Genomic DNA, 21,929 nt, shown 5'->3' with positions numbered 1-21,929 from the left:
CTGTCACTATGTGCTCAGGCAAAAATTCGCTCTCCTTTTTTTATAAGCCCCCCCTTTAAGTACTTTCAGGGTCACCTTCACTACATCCCTGTGAGTGTTTTGATTTTGTGATAGTCTTACAACCACTAAACCTGTGGTGCTGTCCACATTCTGTATTTGGTGGATACAGGATATTAGAAAACAATGTCATGCAAAGATAATAATCCAATATTTATGGCCAATTGAAAAGAATGGTTTATGCTCAAGCAGAGATTCAGGTTTGATTTTATTCACCTTGCACAAATGACTGTGTCCAGAGATTGTATGGGTGAGGAAGAAAATGCCACCACCTCAGACAGATTGTAGACACCCTGATCTGTCACCAGTGGTAGTGACAAATGGGATCAGTGAAATTGTTTGGGATAAACTGTGCTTTAAAGCAGCAGAGCATGGAGGCCAAAGAGCTGTGAAACTGTTTACTGGTTTTGATACAAGCAGTTGTCAAGGCAGAGGTGGACACCCAGGCACACGTCATGGGGCTCCTCGGTGGTGCCCTGGGCACTGGGCCTCCCTTGGAAGGGGTTCTTCGGCCCTGAGTCACTACTCAGATAGCAGTGCACGAGGTGTGTGCTGGCAGCCAGCCCGAGTCCGCCCTGAGCCCTGCTGGTTGCCAGAAAACTAATGAGCAAATACTTCTGCTTTCAGGCTGTCCCCTCCCCTCTCCCTGCACCTGCAACTGGAACCAAGACTGTGCCTGGGACAAACTGGAGCCTCCGTGGCTACAGCTGGGCTGGGAGCAAGGGAATGGTGACCCAACAAAGACAGAGCAAGTGAAAGAAGATTGGAGCACAGCTGGGAGCCATCCTGTGTGTGTGGCAGGACACCAGCACTGAGCAGCAGCTTTTCCCAAGCAGCTGAGCCCTCAGCTCCTGGGGAAGATGAGTATTCCGTCGGAGCACAAGCCCCTCGGGAAGCAGCTCACCGGCAGCCTGCACACGGTGAGTAAGTTCTGTGCTCAAGAGAACAATTCCCTCATGTGGGATCAAAGCACCCCTGCTGGGCTACATTTGAGTGGGTTTTTCCCCCATATGTTAATCTGAAGACACCAGGGCTTGCCAAATATATCCCTAAGAAGAAGATTCTAGTTAAAAAGCTGTGTCTGACTCTGGCCTGTTTGCACCTGCTGTGTCACAGAAGGGCCAGCTCTCTCCCAGGCATCCAAGATCTGACAACAGCAAATAACCAGAATGGTTCTTCTCCTTTGGCAAGAGATGGAATTCAATTAATATGAACTTTAATTGATCATGTCCCTAAACAAAAGCCTGTTGTAGGTTTGGGGGGGGTTTCAACAGTTCTTGTGAATCTCTAATAATGCAAAAGCTGCCCTGTGTTGTTGACATGCAGGATCATCAGCTGGAAGCAGTAGTTTTTCTAGCTATAGGGAAAATTAATGGCAGTCTCAGACAAGCAGCATGTTACTAGGAAGAAATCAATGATGAGATGATTTCCTTTTACTCTCCTCTGCCCTCAGTCTATTGCTAACCAGCTTGTCTTCCTGGGTGAAGCTGAACAATCTCTTCTCCAGACCTCTCTGTATTAAAAAAAACCCAACCTTCCTGTGTTGCACTTTTCACACGTAGGTTGCAAAATGCTTCCCCGTGGAAGTAACTGTTTTACAGATTAACAATCTGGGGCACAAATAGATGGAATGACTTTCCTGAGTGTCACCTTGCTGGCTAATTACAGAATTGGGAATCAGCTGGTTCCAGTACTTCCAGTCCACTGGGAACCACTTTGGTGCCAGGCTAAAACCATTAATCAAGATTTAAGGACATGAAGTTAGTTGGGCTACTGCGTTAAGGAATAACATGTTATCCATTTGTATTAGTGACAAACAGCATGAAACATCTGAGCTGCCATCTGAAAAAGGAGCAAAGGCTCAAAAACCTGAGACCCTCCTGTCAAGTGATCCCTGGTGGGGAGAGCTGTTGGTATCACTTGGACTAATGGCAAATCTCCTAAGGAGAGACTTTACTATAGAAACAGCTTTGGGCTGTGTTTTTCAGTGGGTGGAAATCACAAGATAGTCTCAGACAGAATAGTACTTCTCTCCTTGATCCAAGTGTAAATGATTGCTCTTGAGATGAAACTACCCACACTAGTGCAAAGCAACATTCCAGCAGGGTCTTTAGCCTGAATCTGTTGTTGTTTCCCTGGCTTGCTTAGGCTGTGAGCAAATTTCTGCTAAATCTGACAGTTTGCTCCTGTTTAAAAGGAAGGTCTCACCCTGCAGCAGGCTTTCCTTTCCTAGTCCCATCCTTTTGTCAGCTCTGTGCTTGTTAAATCCTCTGCCAGCCAATCCAGCTCACTAAGATGAAAGAGCAGCAGAGCTGGCATGAGGTGAGCAGCAGAGCACGTAGGTAGGTGCAAGAACAGGACGGGGAGAGGGCATGGGGCCCCCCCTTCTCTTGGTGTGGGTTGCGAGATCAGCTCACGTCATGGGCTGTACCCATGTGATCCAGCTAAGCACTTAAGTACACACTTCACCTGAGGCATGTGACCAGCAGCACTGAGGCAGATCCTTGTGTGATGGGATCCAAGGAAGTGCAGGTGAGCTGGAAAACGGGGCTGTTTATTGACTCACGCCTTCCCAATGGCAGGTGTGGCCCTGGCCTGGCTTGTAACTTGCATTGCAGTAGTTCTGGCAGGAGGGAAAAGAACTGTCTTCTTTCTTCCCTCTTCTTTTCATCTGCTGAGTACTACATAAAATGACCAAGTACAAAGGGAAGCTAGTAACATTTTTCAGAACTGAACTTACAGGAAGGTCCCAGTGAACACCAAGTCCAGCTTTCCAGGTATTCAGGCCTCCTCCAATTCAGATAATGGTGTTAAGACAGAGGGTAAAAAAAATGCAAACAAACCCACAAACTTTCCATTCTTCTCTCTTAAATCCATGTCAGTTGCATGAAATGTTTCCTTTACTTCCTAGCTAAAGCCATCATACATTTTTAAGTGCTTTGCTGAGCAGCTTCTGTCCTGTACCTGTGACATGATGGATTTTTGTGTCTTACTTCAGTGTTTGTAGCTGAAGCTCCAGATGAGTGGAAGCCAATTCCACCTATTTGTGAAGTTTTAAAGAGCTTTATTTCCCCCTTTGAAGAGAAAAGAACAGTTCAGGTGATAAGAATGAAGTGGCACAGCTTTGGGCTCTATCCTTGTCCGTGGGGTGGGTGAGAGCTCACATAGTGCTCTTGCTGTAAGGACAGTGGCCCATAGGGACAGCACTTGTGAGTGACTTAGGAGATCAGTGTTGAATCCTGTAGTCACTCACCATTTCCCTGGGCACAGTACTTCTTTTCCCTCCTTCCCACTGGGAAAATGACACTTTCCTACATCCCAAAGATGAAGTGAGGACTTGGCCATTTAGAAATGTCCACGTCTCTGCTGCTCTGGTTGCGAGGGCTGTATAAGCATCCTGCATCTGCTTTTTGCAGTAAATCAGGTGGAGGTTCCCACCTGATGCCCAAGAAATGGGAGCTCATACTGCTCTTCACACCTTCATTCCGTCCTCCAACCACAATCTTTTCCTTCCTCTTTTCCTTTCCTTTTACTTCCATGTTGATGACCTCAGACTGGTAACACACATGGCTTTTTGTTCCCTTTTGATACTTGCAGTTGTCACCAATTGTGGAGTTAAATGTGGGCGGGGAGATGTACACGACAACGCTGAGCACCTTGAAGAAGCACCCTGGCTCCAAGCTGGCAGAGATGTTCACCGGCCAGCCCAAACTCAGGACTGACTCCGAAGGGAGATTCTTCATCGACAGGCCGGGCACCTACTTCAAATACATCTTGGAGTACCTGCGCAGTAACCAGGTGCCCACGCAGTGCATCCAGGACGTCTACAAGGAGGCGATGTTCTACAACATCGAGCCTTTGATCAAGCAGCTTGAGGACTCCCCGCAGATCTTTGGGGAGCTCGTGGCGAGGAGGCAGTTTCTGGCTCGTGTGCCCAGCTACAGTGAGAACATTGAGCTGATGATCCGCATCGCGAGGGCAGAGGCGGCTGCATCCCGACAGTCCAGCGTCATCGTGTGTGTGGTCAGAACTGAGGAGGATGCAGCGAGGTGTCAGGATGCCTTGAACAGTTTGGACATGGATAAAAAACCCGTGGTGAAGTTTGGCCCCTGGAAGGCTGTGCCAAGTATTTCTGATCTGCTGGACTGCATTCAAATGGATGTTGAAGCCAAAGGGTATAAAATATCCTTTCAGCCCCACGTTGCTGACAAAGGTTTTCGTTTCAAGTCGCACGACTTCTTCTACAAGTTCCTGTTCACCTGGTGGTAGCAAAGTGCCACCATGGATAGGGAACGTTAGAAAGCAATTATTGGAACAAATGAACCTGGGCTGTGGAGACTAAACCATGGCCTACCAGAGGGACAGGAAGAAACATGCAGGCTAACGAAAGGATCTCCTTTGGCTGTTTGCCATATCAAAGAGCACTTAAGAGCCACTTTACTTGGGTTTTAGGGGATAACTTTTTAGGGGATTTAAAAGGCTTCAGGAAAAGGAGGAATTTTACTCTTCACTGTTGCTTACTATTCATTCAGTTCAGAGAGATGGCTCTGTGAATTGAGCCAACCTCACTCAACCTAAGGGAAATGAATAATGCCAAATATGTCTCATGGACATGTAGAGTTACTCTCTCTGTGGAAATGGGAACAGACCACAACTGTGCAAATCCTGACAGAGTGACATTACTCTGATATGACTCGAGTCCCATGCTCAAATTACATTTGGTTTCTTAATGAGAAGGCAAAAGCTATTCTTCTCCCTCCTTTCTACACTAGAATCTCAGCTAAAAGGAAGGATTCTGTGTCCTATGATCTTTTCTTATTCCTCCAGTAGACAGCCTACTCTCTAGTCAATGTATTTATTACTAATATTCATTATTTGTTCTGGAGGAAAGACAGAGAGCCTCAGCTACGGTCCAGGACCAGCAAAAGGCAAAAATACCATCACCTCCATGTGAGGAGTTTATAATCTAAGGACATGCACTCCTTTTTCAGACCACACAATCTCTTTCTTATGACACTCATTATTACAATGATGCTATTTCTAACTATATAAGCTTCTGGAAGAACTGGGAAAACCCACCATGATTTGGTGGGAAGGAAGTGGTACTGAAACAACAGCCTGCAAATTCTCTTTTACAGAACACAAGTTGCATTCTACATGGTGTTTAAAAAGTCTTAGAATTTGAAAGTTTATTTTTATACTGGAGATGGCTTGGGTTTAATCACTCTGAAAATAATAATGGCTGATTTGATAAAGATCATATTTCCTTCTCAGAAGATGGATTTCTTCCAGTTAAGGACAATAACCACAGAATGGTCCCTGGGATTTCAAAGAAATAACTTTTAGATTTTTTTTGAATGATGCAGAAGTGCTTTATTTACTGACGTTTTCCCCTCAAGATCCCCAGATTCTAAAGACCTGAAGTTTTGTCTATAGGGTAACAGATTTGAATCACTCCTAATTAAGCTGTGTTTCAGATGTGCTTATCCTAGCATGGACCTCCCCTGAGTGACAGGCATGAGTCACTCCATGGACTGCAGGGCAGTTGTGCAGAAGGTGTGAAGGGACTCTGAGATCTCCCACATTCAGAAGCTTGGTCAGAATGGACACAGTCAGTGTCTGAGAGGACAAAAAGGTTTAGGGAATAGGCTCTTTTGATCATAATCAAGTGTTCAGTGGTGCTCAGCCTGGAAGAAGAGAGATTGAGGGGGCCTCCCAATAGACAAAAGGCTGCTTTAAAGAGACCTGTTACACTTTGTACATACTAAGGGTGGGTGTCATAGGTTAGCAAGCATAGTCCCGGAAGGGATGTCCTTGCTAAGGGGTGCTTACAGTTTCCTCTGGCACCTGGTAGAACCTATCAGCTGGCCAGTTTGAATATGGACAATTCTCTAAGCCACTTAAAGTTGTGAACACCTCTGTGATCCACATTTAAGAACAGACAAACTCCCCCCCAAGCTCTCTCTCGTTTCCGGCGCTGGCACAGGTGGCTGCGGGCCCCGTGTGGGGGCCAGCGGGCACAGCCAGGCCCTGCTTGGGCCAGGCCGGGCCGGGCCACGGCCATCCTGGAGCCATGGACCTGTTCCAGCCATGGAACCCCCCCCACTGCCTTGCCGTGGGCAGCCGGAGCGGCTCGGCTCTCCCCCCTCTCCACTGCGATAAGAAAAATTCAACATTCCAGCTGCAAGGCTGCAAGGCCGAGGTGAGATTAACCCTTTTACTGCTGTGAAGAGCTGAAAAGCTGAGGGAAGAGAGAGAGGAGATGCTTAAAGCTGAAATTCTGTTGTGAAGCTATGATATATCAGAGTATCCTGTTGTAATTTCATGAAGATATGGGGGGTGGAGCGTTCAACTTGTGAGCAAAAGCACCTGCACTGAGATAGGCAGATGCTGACGCAGCTGTAATTTCATGAGAAGTTTGGACAGGGAGAGATGAACCAGATGAGAACTTTTGCTCCAAATGGGAAAGGAGAAAACCTCAGTCCCTAGAGATGCTCCCAGAGAGTCCTAACGATGAAGATGAGGAAGACCCTTTGCTCCCAGGGAAGGAGAAGGGCCTCTGTTTTTGTTTCTGAACAGCTCAACCTTAAAATTGTACCCCAAGAAACTTCAAGAGTGGACCCTCGAAAGCAGTTGTGGGAAAAACTGCAAGTTGGGGGAAGGGACTCACATACGAGCAGAGAGACTCCTCTTCCTAAATGGACTGAACAATATTTGGAAGTGGGTGGCTCTCTCGTTGTGATAATGTTTTCATAGCACAAGCAAGAAAAGACTTCTCTTTCTAAATGGACTGAACAAGGTTATTATGGAAGTGGTAAACAGAATGAATATCTTTTTACATTGTCAGTGGGAGAAGGGAGGAAGGTGGGGGGAGGAAGAGAGTTCTGAAGGTGGTATAAGTTTTTTCCTTCTTTTTAGGTCTGTTAATAAACTTCTTTATATTCTTTCAAGTTTGGTGCCTGCTTTGCATTTCTCCTAATTCTTATCTCACAGAAGATAAACAATAATGAGTATTTTGGGCCAAGCCACTACAGTGGGGAAGCTGGCTTAAGGCACAAAAAGGGAGGTGGAAATTAGGGATCAGGAGAAAACAATCTCAGTAGAGAGTAATTAAAGCCTTACACCAACCAACCTCCTAAGTCTATAGGACTGCTGCCAGGAGAAACTTTAATTGGCACGCACTCCAATCCTGTGTTCAGTTTGGGGCCCCTCACTCCAAGAAGGACATGGAGGGCCTGGAGAAGGGCAACGAAGCTGGGGGAGGGCTGGAGCACAGGTCTGATGAGGAGCAGCTGAGGGAGGTGGGGGTGTTTAGCCTGGGGAAAAGGAGGCTCAGGGGGACCTTATCACTCTCTACAGCTGCCTGAAAGGAGGGCATAGCCAGGTGAGGGACAGGACAAGAGGAAATGGCCTCAATTTGTGCCAGGAAAATAATCAGGAAAACCTTATTCATCGAAAGGCTGGTCAGGCATTGGAACAGGCTGTTGAGTCCCCATCCCTGGAAGTGCTCAGAAAACGTGTAGATGTGGCACTTGGGGACAGAGTTTAGTGGTGGGCTTGGCAGTGCTGACTTAATGGTTGGACTTGGTGATCTTGGAGATTTTTTCTGATTTTAGTGATTCTATGATACTGATAGAAATTATAACACTTTTCTAACTTTTAAAATTCATTGTTTTAGTTAACTTTTAAATTGTTTTAATTAATCACAAACAGTGTATTATTCATTAGCGTTTTATTAGTCTTAAGTCACTTTTAGCCAGCACATAGCTAAGTTTCTTTACACAGGCTGTTATTGTTAGAGTTTGATTGGGAAAAGCAGCAAAACTTGAAGTTTTGCTAAACTAACCCTGATATGCTTTGATGAACAAAACCTGGGAGAGAAAGATGTATTTCTAAAATCCGACACAAGAAATGCAGAATTTATAGACTACACGGGCATTTTGCTGAAACCGGAAGGTAACAGAGAGACTAACAAAGAATCTTCAGTTTGTGCTGCACAACTCCCTACCTGGGAAAAAGAGAACAAAAAGACGGAGAAATGTGGACTGATTAACATGAGAAGCAAGAATAAAAAACCAATAGAGCACGGAATACTCATTAATGAAGAGAATTGTGAAAAACGAGGTTCACTCTTTGTAACATTTTAGGGAAACAATGATGTAACATGCGAAAAGCCAACACCACAGTACATTTGTAACAGAGGGATCCGCCGGAGGGACCCGCGGTGATGCGGTCCTGGCCGCGGAAGGATCCTCCGCAGGGATCAGCGGTGATGCGACCCCGCCCGCCGAGCTGGGAAAAACGAGGCTCGCTCTTTGTAACATTTTAAGGAAAGTTTAATAAAAGGGACAATTAGGAGACAACAGCGAACAGGGTGTTACGGCCGGGTGCTTCGGCAGAGATCCAAAGGCACACCTTTACATCCAAAAGATCGTCTGTAAAAGGACATCGCTTATTCCGTATTCATCACCATCGTGCAGAATTCATTAATTCTGTGGAGTTGCTGAGTATCATCTTATCAGTCTTATCTTTTTCCTTGGCTCCATTCCGTCTGGTCTCGGTTTTTTTTTTTTTTTTCTTCTGATAAGATTTTCCAGGAATGTGAAGACCCCCCCCCCCCCTCCCCATCCTTCCCAAACTGACCACCCAAACCACAGACATTCCACAGCGTTACATTACAGAACCCCGGCAAAGCTTTTCTAACATTGAGGAACATGAAAAAACCGACATCCCGATCCATCCATAACAATTCTGGAACACGCGGAAAGCCAGCACCGCAGTACATTTACAACAGGGTGACACCATTCAGAACCGATGAGCATTAATTTCTCTCTCTGCTCACAAAGCAGGAGGAGGTGGGAAGGCTGCCCTTAGGCCGCGTTCCGGTGAGGCCGGCGCGTACCCGGCAGCGCAGCGAGAGCCGGGCGCCCCGGGCCGGGCCGGCAGCTGAGTCCGGCTGCGGGCCGGGCCGAGCCGCGCCGCCATCTTGGGGCCGCGTCGCCGTGGCAACGGGAGGCCGCCGGAGCACCGAGTGCGGCCTCCGGGCGGAAAGAGAGGACGCGCCTGTGGCCCCTCCGTGCGGCTGCTCCGTGCCTTCTGTTCCGGGTTGCGGTGCGGCGTCATGGCGGCGCACTTGAAGAAGCGGGTGTATGAGGAGTTCAGCAAGGTGGTCCAGGTAACACGTCCTCCCCGGGCCGGGATGGATGGCTCCGAGCTCTGCCATGCGGCGGGAAGTGCCGGCGGGTGAGGCGGAGCTGTGGGGAAAGCCGCCAGAGCAGGCCGGGGCCGAGCCTGGGAGCGCCGGCCGCCCGCCGGGCGTCGGCGTTGGGGCGGCCCGTGAGGGGTTGAGGAGGAGCGGGACGGGTCGGATTCGAGTTTAGGGAGGCTGGAGCTGCCGGAGGGGGGAGGTCTGAGAGAGGGTTTTCCCCTCCGTGTGGGGAAGGAGAGAGATTGTGCAGTCTCCCTCCCTGGAGATACCCAAGAACCGTCTGTAGGCAGCCGTGTGCAATGTGCTCTGGGACGACTGTGCTTGAGAGGGAGGTTGGAGCAGATGATGATGCACTGTGGTCCCTTCCAGTGAGCCCCGTTCTGTGAATCCGTGAGCTGGGTTGGGCTGCGACTGCTGCGGGGAAGACGCAGCATCCTCCAGCCCGGGAGTGGGGAAGGAGCTACGGCAAGTTTATGGGCTGCTCTCGGCCGGTGGGAGTGCGAGAAGTCGTGTTTGCCGTGGGTTGGTTGTTTGGTGTTGGAAGCAGCATTTGACCCAGGCTAGGGTGGGGAAAGGCCGTGCTTCCCGGGGATAGGGACTGTCTGGGCAGGTCAGTAAGAGCCGCAGCGGTCTGAGGGTGTATTTCTTGCTGAGACAGATGAAGGAGAGGCTAGTGCTTGCCGTGGGCCTCCCCATGTTGAGTGTGGGAAGGAGTGGGTCTGGATTTGCTGTGTTTCTGAGCCGTGTCCCTCTGCCCACAGCAGCAGCATGAGGAGCTGTCCACCAAGAAGCTGCGGCTGAGCAAGCCCAGTAAGTCAGCAGCGCTCCACGTGGACCTGTGCAAAGCCACCTCACCTGCAGATGCCTTGCAGTACCTGCTCCAGTTTGCCAGGAAGCCCGTGGAAGTGGAGAGTGTGGAAGGGGTTGTCAGGATCCTGCTGGAGCATTATTACAAGGTGGTGAAGCTGGGAGCCAAGCATGCTTGCTCCTTGTGCTCTTGTTTTCTTGGTGTGGGATGTTCAAGAGGGGCTCCCAGGCTCCTGTGTTGCTGACTCAGTTGCCAAAAGCCTGGGCTGAGAGTGAGGGACTGCAGCCCTTTACCCAGGTGTTTCTGATTGTGTTGCTTGGTCCCTGTGCTGATGGTTTCAGGAGCCTGTGACAAGGGTGTGGAAGTGTTATCCCTGCACATGGGCTGTGTGGAAGTTACCTTGGCAAGGGACAAAAGGCATGTCAAGTTTTCCTGGGAGCCCATCTGTCCAGAGCTGTTTCAACTTGTTCTAACTCTTTCCTGACTGCTGTTTCCTTACCTTGTTCTTCATTTCCTCTAGCAGTGGAGAAACCTTTTAGCTATTGCTTATATTGTGAAAAACAGCACTTTTTAAGTCATAGAATCATGGAATGGTTTGGGTTGGAAGAGACATTAAAGATCATTCACTTCTGGCCCCCCCCCGCCATGGGCAGGGACACCTTCCACTAGACCAGGTTGCTCAGAGCCCCATCCAGCCTGGCCTTGAACACTTGCAGGGATGAGGCAGCCACAGCTTCTCTGGGTGGCCTTCTCTGGGACGGTACCTTACCACCCAGTCAGTAAAGAATTTCTTCCTACTATCAGGTCCATGAAAAAAAGTGTAAGGGATCAGTCTCTTCTCCAATTAACACGCAATAGAACAAGCAGATGGCCTCAAGCTGTACCAAGGAGGTTTAGAGTGGGTATTTGGAAAAATTTCCACACTGCAAAGATTATTAAGCTCTGGAACAAGCTGCCCAGGCCAGTGGTTGAGTCAGCATCCCTGAAGGTGTTTCAAAGATGTGTAGATGTAGCACTTGGGGACATGGTTTAGTGGTGGACTTGGCAGTGCTGGGTTAAGGGTTAGACTTTATGATGTCAGATGGCTTTTCCAACATAAATTCTTCTGTGATTCTATGAAATACAGAGTTCCTGGACAAATAACACATACTATTTGTGCTTGAAGTTTGTTTTGTAGCCTGTGTTAGAAGAGAGACTCATGAAACTGCAGACGAGGTCACACTGGCAAGAGCACAGTCTGTTACAGAATGCAACTCTTAAAAATACTGCTTTTTAACTGCTGTAGCTGACATTATTTTACTTAAAGACAAAATCTTCAGAAGAACTTGCTTCTTAGTATCTCTGTAAAACTTGCACTTTTGATGCAGGAACCTGACCCTGACAGCTGTAACTGCAGTGGAAGTTATGTGATGATTTAGTTGTTTGGACTGTCATTGTTTTGTTTAAGATGGTGCTGCAGCCTCCTGCTCCTTCATCCCTAAATATTTTGGTAGGGCAGTCCCCATGCAGTGCTGATGACAGTATCCATTGTTCAAACACATAACTTCAACCCTAAAAAAACGCTTCTCAGTTCAGTTGAGAAAGGCACTACTCCTTTTGGTGTCACATTTGTCACTTGGAGGCTGTGTGTGGCACTAAAGTCTTTTTTAAACCCTTGAAAGATACAACAGTTGGAACGGTGAAATTCCTTGTTGAAAGATGGAGTATTTGTTACTGTACTATTTCTGCACCTCTGTGTTCAGTGTTGCCCAAATGCTTGGCAAGATCCAAGTGTGACATCCAGATGACTTTTTGTCTTTCTGCTCTGTATTGGATATCTTTGGCAATACAATGAAAGAGGAGCTTCCAGTTATGACCAGGAGCCTTGTGTGCAAGAGTCTGTAGAAGCCTCAAAATGAATCTTTTAAATGCATGAACTTTGGAAATTAATTTTAAAACAATATTAATTGATGAGGCTTACTTATGTAATTATCACCTGTGACAGCATTTGCTGTTTCTTAAATAAGTAGATGCATGCAGGTAATATATGCTGCTTTTTTTTTTTTTCCTTTAACCGTGCTGTTTTGGGGATTTTTTTGGGGTGTTGTTTCCTTCCAGGAGAATGATGCCTCTGTAAGACTGAAGATTGCATCCTTGCTGGGATTGTTGTCGAAGACTGCAGGATTTTCCCCAGACTGCATTATGGATGATGCCATTAACACACTTCAGAATGAGAGTAAGGCTCACTTTTGATGTGGTACTTGAGATCAAGGTGGAATCGTGCTGTCAAAGCATTTGGGACATGGCAAGGCCTTACATCTCAGGTGTATGATTGGAAATTGCTGGTTAGAGTATTTATTTTCTGGTTTTGTGAATGATGACAGATAACACCGTGTTCTGAGGAGGAGAAAAATGTTCCTCTGACCTGCCTGCTGTATATCTTTGTTGTAAAGGAGTGCAAAGTTTGCTTTTGCATCTCCATGTGAGAGCTGTTGCTTCTGAAGTTCTCTGTTCTACAGGACAGTTTTGCTTGAAATGGAAATGTGTTTGGAGTTTTTTTTTATACCATGCTAGAGGCCAGCTCACCAAGCTGTACCAACAGGAGTGTAGCCAGCAGGTCAAGGGAGGGTATTATGGCCTTTTACTCAGCACTGGTGAGGCTGCATCTGGAATAGCTTATCCAGTTTTGGGTTCCCCAGTGCCAGATTAGTGCTGGTGAGGTTGGGTGAGTTCAGCAGAACCACTGAGGTAGTGGTAGAGGAGTGGAGTAAGTGATGTGCAAGGCACAGCTGAGGGAGCTGGGCTAGTTCAGGACTTGGAAGGAGAAGGTTTCAGGATGGCCTTCCACCGTGGATCAGTCTGTGATCCTGTAGCTGGTAAGAGTTCAGCAAAGTGATCCATAGCCTTTCACTGTCTTGTTTTGCAGAGTCTCACCAAGTCCTTGCTCAGCTGCTGGACACCCTGTTAGTGATTGGCACAAAACTCCCAGAGAATCCATCTGTCAGGATGAGGCTGGTGGAGGTAGCCTGCAAGGTGAGGCGGCCTCCCTGGGGTCGGGAACTTTTGTTGTTGCCACAAGACAAAAAGAAAGGTAGTCAGTATTTAAATTATTTTCATTTTTCTCAAGAAACTGTTACAATACCAACGTGAGTAACTGCTAGGAAACATAAGATGATGTTTCAAAGGGCTGAAAGAAGGGTAAGAATCCTGTTCCATCTGCTTGTCTCTTGTTCCACAGCATCTGACAGATTCTTCTCACGGTGTAAGGAATAAGTGTCTTCAATTAATTGGCTGTCTTGGCCCAGTGGAAAAAGGTGTTGCAAAAGAGGCTGAAAGCCAGGCGGCCAAAGATGTGCAGAAGATCATAGGAGATCATTTTAATGATCAGGACCCTCGTGTTAGGACTGCAGCTATAAAAGCCATGGTAAGTGTTGCTAGTACAGTGGAAGAAATGGTTTGGGGTTGTATAAGGAAACTGAGAGAGGGCTGGAAACTAATGCAAAGAGGTTTGGTTTAGAGACCATTTTAATTAACTTAGTAAAAGTCCATTTAGTGTTTCAAAATTAGCTGGAAAAGTAAGATAGGTCTTGAAATATGACAGTAACATGAGATCTCAAAGGGCATTTGAGTGATTCATAACTTCGGTTTCAGCTGTAGCTGAAGAAGCTTTTCAATTTGTGGACTCCTTTGAGTGTGTATAGGCTCTTTCTTTTAGTGAGAGATTTATTTCTTGATTTATTGTTAGCAGAACTACAATAAGCCTCTAGTGCTCCAAAGTGCAGTAGGTAGCTGCTTATGACAGGAAACCTGCATGATAAGTCCAGAAAGAATTTTGTTTGTTTTAAAGCAAACATTTATATTTTGCCTCATGTTTGCATTCATTAGCATTCTCTAACTGTTCATGAGATATACTATATACTGGTTTTTTGTGTGGGAGCCCTTCAGAAGCTTTTAGCTTTGAAGAAATGCAAGCAAAGACTATGCATTTCAAAATATTGCTTAATGTGAGTTGTCTGTGAGTTTATGGGGATGCAGAAGTTTCTCTATTACCCTTAAAGTTGATAACAATGTTCCATCTAATGTGATGGTCAACAAGGATCTTTGAATTAATGTTACCAACCTCCAAACAAAGAGGGAAGATGCATTTGAGGAGATCAGATTGCACTTGAATCTCTCTGAAATCTCCCTCTGCTGGACGTTGTACTTACTCATCCTTCACAGAATCATTTAGGTTGGAAAAGACCCTTAAGATCACTGAGTCCAACCTTTAACCCAGCACTAAACCCTGTCCCTAAAAGCCACATCTGTATGTCTTTGAAATCCCTCTGCAGATGGTGACTCTGCCACTCTCCTGGGCAGCCTGTTCAGTGCTTGACAGCCCTTTCCGTGCAGAATTTTTTCCTAATACCCAATCTAGACCTCATCTCGGTCCAATTTTTGTTGGTACAATTTTTTGAAAGTAATTTGCATGACTTTTGTAATGGTGTTCAGCCAAGTCCGTAGCAAGATTTATGACCTTGAGTTTATAATTATAGCAGAAAAAAAGCTGTCTTTCTGTTGTTTGAAGTATGGGAACATCTTGTATGAATTCAGGGTCACTAACCACTTTTCAGCCTTGGTGATCATAGTTTTTCTTGCCATGTGTTTGTGGGTTTTTTCCTTTAAATCTGTGTTGTACTTTGAAGGATATAGAAAAGAAAATATTTCTGGTTGACTTTATTCAGCCAGATACTGTTCCTCTGTTTATAAGCCAGATTCATGACACTGTTACTCTAAAACAAAACAATGTAGGACTCACCTGGAAGATGAGTTTATAAGCCAGATTCATGACACTGTACTCTAAAACAAAACAATGTCCCTCTGGTTCAGTAATGGAAAGATTTCCAGGGCAGGAATACTCATCGTCAATACTACTTTTGACTCCATGTTTCAGGAATGGTAGGAATTATTTTGAGGATTCCTACATCTGTTTTAATTGTGGTTGAATATGGCTAACACTAAAGAATGTTTGAAGGTTGGGAGAATGGACAGACAGTGTATTTGTATAAATTGCTTTTCCCTAATCAAAGTATGAATGACTCTGAAGCTAAACAAACTATACTGAAGTCAAGGATATTATTTAAAACACTTAATGGTCAAGATAGTGCAATATTTTAATTATAGCAAGCAATTGAGAAATGCAAGTAGCTGAGTTTACTCGAACAGAAAAACAGTGGTGAAAAGTTAGTCTGTGTCCCTTAAACCTATAGTTACATTTTGTTGCATTGTTGTTTTTTTTTTCCTGTAGCTACAGCTTCATGAAAGAGGATTAAAGTTACAGCAAGCTATTTATAGTCAGGTAAAACCTTGTATTTGTTTTGTACTTGTTTGCATATGTTTCTTTGAATTCTCTGGCAGTGTATTTTGTGAGGAGGAGGGCACTGAGCAGAGGTGGAGTATTTTGCACTTAGGTTGCCGATATTCCTTGTTGTCATATGGCAGTGGAAATAAAAGGGTATTTTGCATCCGTGGTGCTTAAATGCACTAAGGCATATGCTTTGTTATATATTGTTTGCTGGGGAGGTGATCATGGGAAGGGCAAAGTGTGATGAAGTCATTCCTGTCATCTGACAGTCATAGTGGTAAAGTCTTAAATAGTCCTGAAGGCTCAAACCCTTGTTCATTGGAGAGTCCCCACGAAGCCTGTATTTGTTATGTCAGTAAAGCTGTGCAGCTGCAGCCTGTGTCAGATCAGGTCTATTGCAGACTCACATTTCATCCTTCCTCCATAGCACAGGCAGTTCTGGAGTTTCACACCATGTGCCTTGGTTGACTTGATTAGGACTAGTCTGCCTGATGGAACTTGGAAACACTAGGGAGTGGAAGGGAAGATTGGATTCATCTTGATTTTTAATCTGTCCTGACTGTTTTGTGGCAAGAATGCTGATTACACTGTGGGAAGTGAATGACAGCTCAGCTGGAGATGTTTCAGGAATATTGGACTGTGAATCTTCTTTCAGGCCTGCAAGCTCTTGGCAGATGATTATGAGCAAGTGCGCAGTGCTGCAGTTCAGCTGATTTGGGTCCTCAGTCAACTTTACCCTGAAAGGTATGTCCTGCATGCACTCTCCTCAAAGTACTGGCCAAGTAATCATCCTCATCCTGAGAGTTTTGTGCTAGTAGGTGTGAGGAGTAGCTGTTAGGAAAGTGATGTGTACAAATGGCTGATGCCTGATGGGAATGCACTGCTGCAGGGAAGTTTGGTTCCTGGTATTTGTTGCACATTCACAGGAATTCAGCATAGTTGTTTCTTATTGATGCCATCCAGTATGGAATGCAATCAACAAACTGATTTTTCTATGTCAGCATCGTCCCTATTCCTTCTTCTAATGAAGAAATTCGCTTGGTCGATGATGCCTTTGGAAAAATTTGCCATATGGTTAGTGATGGTTCCTGGGTTGTAAGAGTACAAGCTGCTAAGTTATTGGTAAGTTGCATTCTTTTCTTCTCTAGCAGAGAACAGTCCCTCTTAAGTTACTTTACTTTTCATATACATTTGAAAAGAAAAGTGGGAGGATGTTTCAAACTGTATAGGTAAATTTCTCCCAAAATTGTGAGGTGAAAGAAATGAGGGAGGTTGAGGAAAGCCAACACTTTTTCAGCTCAGCTGTGCAGTGATTCTTTGCTTGAGAGTAGATGGCTGAGCATTAAAGAAAAAAACAGATCCTTGTCGTAATTCCCTGCCCCTATTTCTCTGCCGCAGGACATGTGAAGCAACTGAACTCAAGAAAAGCCATATTAACCTCAGTGGGAAAATAAGATGTTCTGCCTCTTAAGTTCATTTTTTTTAGACTCTGACGTACAGTAGTGTCAGGCATTACACAAAGCTGTTAGAATGAGTGGGTAAGATTGGATACCCTGTTGGGATAAGTCAGGAAATGATATATATGGTGCAGTTCAGAATAATCCTGTTTCTTCCTTTTGATTTTTTTTCTTTAGGGTTCTATGCAACAAGTTAGCTCCCATTTCTTGGAGCAGACCCTTGACAAGAAGCTCATGTCAGATCTGAGGGTATGTAAATGTTTGGGTTTGTTTTCCTGTGTGTAGGTACTAAAATGACACAAGAGGTATGTTAATATTGAGTGTGCTTGTTCACCTTGTCCTTGCCTGAGGCCTGTTGAGAGTTAATTGGTGATGACAGGTTTTGTTTTAGATTAAAGTCAATGAAGCAATTGCTAGTTTTAGATTTCATTAACCGAGCACGTAAGAAACAGCTCTAAGCTATTCAGGTTTTGCAGCAGCTGAAAGGTAAATGTTTGTGGTGTTCTGATAGGTTTTTTGGCTAAAAGCTTTGTCCATTGTGTATGGAAAGATTGCATCCTAGTTCTAGGAGCAAGCTCATGGAAGCATGCTGCAAGATCTGATCAAAAAACATCACCATTTCAAGAGACATGAGTAGCTAAAGGCTACTTGGCCTTGTAGGCAAGATTTTTCAGTAGCATTCCTTCTTTAAGCAACATGCTCAAGGTTATGTTAATTTTTTTCTGTCTACAAAAGAATGGTGAAGAGCTGCTGTTTTTTGTGGACTGCTTTGTAAAGGCTGTTAAAGTGCTGCACAGCTTTATTTAGAGTGTGGGGAGAAAGGAGACAGCCTAGCAAGCACAATGAATGAATATGGCATTTTACACATTGCTGACCTCTGGATAGTATTGATAGCATTGAAGTATTTAATTGCAAAGTTGTAGCATTTTTGCCGATCACTTATTGGCTTCTTAACTAGATGGGCCTTTGTTCTGACCCGGTTTGGCTGTTTTTATAATGGATGTCTAAGAATCTGTTAATTGAAATGCATTTGTTATTATCCTTTCCCTACATCAAAGCTACAAAGAGTGACTGGCAGTCAGAAATAGCTGTAGAAGGGCAGGTACTGTTTGCTTTTCTTAGCACTTGCCTGTGTGTCAATGTCTAAGCCTCCAGCTACATCTGTTTTCAGATCCAGTTTAATATTTTGTTGAATCACCTTTTGAAGTTGACATGGTTGTAACTGAAACCCTTGTTTGGCCAGAGGAAGCGCACTGCACATGAACGAGCCAAAGAGCTCTACAGCTCTGGGGAGTTTTCCAGTGGCAGAAAGTGGGGAGACGATGCTCCCAAAGAGGAAATCGATACTGGTGCTGTGAACTTGATTGAATCAGGAGCTTGTGGGGCTTTTGTTCATGGCCTGGAAGATGAGATGTATGGTAAGTGTTAACTGGCCATGGAACAGCTAAAGGGAGAGATGTGTGTTAGCTGATAAGCATCATTGTGATCTCTGATATGGCAGTTGTTTCAAAGGTACTGTAGTGTTGCATGGAATTTTGGATAGAAATGTTCAGTTGAGTAGCCAAAAGCAAGTAGCTTCCTAGAAATTGTAAAGTTTTAGTAACATATACGGTAATAAGTGGTTTGCTTCTGTTCTGCAGAAACCCACTGGGATTATTTGTTGGTTTTGTTGACTTAATTGTAATAGTTGCGTGTGGCTCTAAATTGGCAGTTAGTTGCTGCTGTTTGAAATTGGTGTTTTGTCAGCAGGAAAAAAATTTCATAGAATCGTTTAGGTTGGAAGAGACCTCTAAGACCATAGAGTCCAAATGTTAACCCAGCACTGCCAAATCCCACTAAACCATGTCCCTAAGTGCCACATCCAGATGGTTTCTGAACACGTCCAAGGATGGTGATTCCACCACTTCCCTGCACAGTCTGTTCCTGTGATTGACAACCATAATGTTTTCCCTACTATCCAATCTAAACTTCCTCTGGGTAAACTTGAGGCTGGTATTTGCATAAACCATGAAAATTCCAAGCTCTGAATGCTCTTTCTGAATTTGCCTTTAATGTTACTGGAAGGACGAGGTTGAGTTAAAACGTACAAAACCACCATAACAAAAATATTGCTGTAGATTGTGTTGTAAAAGTTGGGTTATTGTTCCATGACTCCTGCAAATAAATGCATGTTTTCCCAATAGCTAAACTCTCCCTGAAGCTTGAAAGTGCACTTTTTTTTTTTCCTAGTAACAGTAAAAAATGTTTCACTGGTTCAGCCGCTTGACCTGTGAAATAGTTCTCTGGTTTCTTGTGCCACAGGTCTTGTGTCAGTATGATGCTGTTGAGGAACGTGGATAAAATTATCAAATGGGGAATATACACGGATCTCTCTCTCTCTCTCCACTGCAGCATTTTTAAATACTGCTGAGCTCCCCCTGCCTGGCAGCACTGCTTCATGTCTTGAATTCCGTGTTGTACCTTAAATCTGAATTAGTGTGTCAGCTTAGGAGAGCAGTATCGGCAGAATGTTTCTCTTCTCTTAATACCTGGGTTTTAATGACCATGGAGACTCAGAGTTGTGACAAAAAGCTTCATTACTGAGCAAGCAGGGGTCTTGCTGTCTGTGCCTTTTCGTACTTAATCAGAATCCTGAGGAGTCAGAGGTCTTCTTTAAGAACAATAGGCCTAAAAGCTCCACACAAGTTCAAGTGAGTGTTTTCAAGGCAGCTAATTTGAGTGAAAAATATAAGTATGTTTAAAACATTGTTGCAAGACATCAGATGAATTACCATTTTTATGACTCTAGCACATAAATGTTATGGAAGCTAATGAGGATGATTTTAGGGAAGAGAATCTCACCTCTGCCTAACCTTGTTATATCTGGGTATTCTTCAAATTCCTGCAATGTTTTACAGCATAAGTACACTCAGGATGCTTTCTGATGCTTTTTTTACTTTCATTTGAATAATTTTAATATTTAGATGGCACCTTTTTCCTTTGTTTTGAGGAATCTGAAGTCAGAAAGCAGAGGAATTTCATTCTGTTAACTGCCAAAATGTTGATTCTCTGGGGCTTTTCAGCAATTTGTAAAGTGCTACGTAGCAAGTTAAAAATGCAGTGAAAGCTCCAAGCAATTAAAATGTCAGGAAGAATAAAACAACCCCAGTTTAATTAACTGAATGAGTTTGCTTAAAATACCAGTGTTGATGCTATGCTTGCAAAGCACGCTATGAAATACACAGTGTTTATTGGTGGGTTGGAGACCTGTTTGTCACCTGCAGGTCCCTTTTGCAGATGTTTATGGCAGCAGCAGGGGCTCTGTCAGAGGTGAGACTTTTGATTTGAAGACTTGCCTGTGAAAAGATCCCCAGTGGGTCCCTGCTTAGGCTCTGTTGCCCTCAGCATTTCCTTAGCATCTCCTGTCCTTAGGCCAGCCCTTGAGTAGTACAAGACCTCGCTGTTGGGTGCATGTCCTTTAAAACCAGACAGTTTTAATTAATTGACAGTTAATTCCCTGCTCCTCTTTTAACAGAGGTTCGAATCGCTGCGGTCGAAGCCCTGTGTATGTTGGCTCAGTCCTCACCTTCTTTTGCGGAGAAATGCCTGGATTTTTTGGTTGACATGTTTAATGATGAAATTGAGGAGGTGAGGTTGCAGTCAATACACACAATGAGAAAAATTTCCAACAATATCACGCTGCGGGAAGACCAGCTGGATACTGTGTTAGCTGTCTTGGAGGTAAGAGATTCTTGAGGAGGGCAAGAACTGCTCTCCTGCTTGCTTTGGGGTGCTTAATTATGTACTGCTAATCAGTCCCTTCCTCTGAGAGCAAACCCACCTTTTTGTTGGGTTTTTTGGCTCTTTAAACACTGCCAGAGTTTTCTAAAATCTGGTACCTCGTGAGCCCCAGGACAGTAGAATAGTTCTGAAAGAGACAAATTTTAGATAGAAACTCTTCCTTTGATCACTGTGCTGTTGCCTCCATGTGTTTCTTTCTGTCTTGTGTTATGCTCCAGCACTCTGCACCACTTCATGTTGAAAGCAGCTTCAATTTCTTTCTGCTCCCTTGACTCAGCTGCTTTGGCTACAGCTTTGCTCAGCAAGCAGAGCTGGGCCATGGGCCTGAGATGTCCTTTCTGGCTGCTCAGAGAGTTTGTCAGTGCGCTCTGCCATATGATTTTGAGTTTTCCCAACCAGCATCCTCCCAGTCAGTGCTCAGCCAGGATTCAGGGAACAGCACGAGTCAGCTGCTCTTCCTGGTTGATGAGGTTGATCCAGGAAGAGGAAGAGATTTTGGCTGTGTGAACGGAATTATGTCAAACTGCTTCCTCTTAGACCTGATTGATTTGCTGAGCTATAGCCCCTGAGGCGCTTTTTTTTTATCTGCTGCTTGTAGTAGGCAAGTTTCTGCTGCTTTTGGGAAGTGTCCCAGCCTTGGGAGGTGGTGCAAATCCTCTATTTCTGTCTCTTCACCTTCTATTTCCTTGACCCAAGGCAGCAATTGCCACTCCCAGTTGTGCCTTAGGAAGAAGCAAACTAATTAAACCTATTTTATCAGTCTGTAACAAATGCTGTGGAATGTGATCTGGATTTGCAAATGCAGCAATGAGCTTTAGGTGCTTCACGTTTTTGTCATTATTTGCATTTGTTTAAGCTGTGGACGTGTGCATTGAGGTATGAAAATGTCCTGGTTAGGCTGGCTCTTCTGTCCTGACTTGCCATGTGTGATAAACCCTAGATGTATTGTGGTTTACATTATCATAATTATCATAATTATCATCAGACATTAGGATAGTGTAAGTGTGAGAATTATTAACGTTTTAATGGATTTATCTGATTCTGAAAGATGCTGGTGCTTTTCTGTAAAATCCCTCTTGCAGTGCAAAAATAAAGGATGTGGAAAAATACTATTAATTTTGGTGCCTAAATTGGATCCAGCAGTGTAAATATGGATCTCTTGGGTGTTGGGGGTGACTTCTTTTTTCAGAAGTTACTGCTTTCATTTCATCAGAATAACTGTACCAGCTACTCCTGCTTTTCTAACCAGACTTTGGAATTTGCTTTCCCTGTTGTCCTTGATCTCAGTTTCTGTTG

The 21,929-nt window shown here is 44.6% G+C and overlaps 2 protein-coding genes across 2 annotated transcripts in view; both read left to right on the top strand.

Moving 5' to 3' along the window:
• Positions 1 to 917: 917 nt before the first annotated feature.
• Positions 918 to 4,326, top strand: KCTD14 (potassium channel tetramerization domain containing 14; the record flags this gene model as incomplete). The annotated part of the gene is made up of 2 exons (XM_082278797.1): positions 918 to 977; positions 3,655 to 4,326. The coding sequence occupies 2 exons, from the start codon at positions 918 to 920 to the stop codon at positions 4,324 to 4,326; spliced, it is 732 nt and encodes a 243-aa protein (XP_082134923.1).
• Positions 4,327 to 9,165: 4,839 nt separating this feature from the next.
• Positions 9,166 to 21,929, top strand: part of INTS4 (integrator complex subunit 4) — a 33,221-nt gene continuing 20,457 nt past the window's right edge. Inside the window, exons 1-11 of the mRNA XM_082279446.1 lie at positions 9,166 to 9,232; positions 10,027 to 10,221; positions 12,171 to 12,288; positions 12,979 to 13,085; positions 13,291 to 13,476; positions 15,340 to 15,390; positions 16,052 to 16,140; positions 16,398 to 16,518; positions 17,031 to 17,102; positions 18,097 to 18,271; positions 20,368 to 20,573. Coding sequence (XP_082135572.1) covers positions 9,179 to 9,232; positions 10,027 to 10,221; positions 12,171 to 12,288; positions 12,979 to 13,085; positions 13,291 to 13,476; positions 15,340 to 15,390; positions 16,052 to 16,140; positions 16,398 to 16,518; positions 17,031 to 17,102; positions 18,097 to 18,271; positions 20,368 to 20,573 — 1,374 coding nt within the window. The 5' untranslated portion in view covers positions 9,166 to 9,178. The remainder of the gene's footprint in view (positions 9,233 to 10,026; positions 10,222 to 12,170; positions 12,289 to 12,978; positions 13,086 to 13,290; positions 13,477 to 15,339; positions 15,391 to 16,051; positions 16,141 to 16,397; positions 16,519 to 17,030; positions 17,103 to 18,096; positions 18,272 to 20,367; positions 20,574 to 21,929) is intronic.

This window comes from Coloeus monedula, assembly GCF_965178545.1.
Source record: "Coloeus monedula genome assembly, chromosome: 3".
In the NCBI taxonomy this organism is placed as follows: Eukaryota; Metazoa; Chordata; class Aves; order Passeriformes; family Corvidae; genus Coloeus; species Coloeus monedula.
This window is presented reverse-complemented; position numbering and strand designations above follow the sequence as displayed.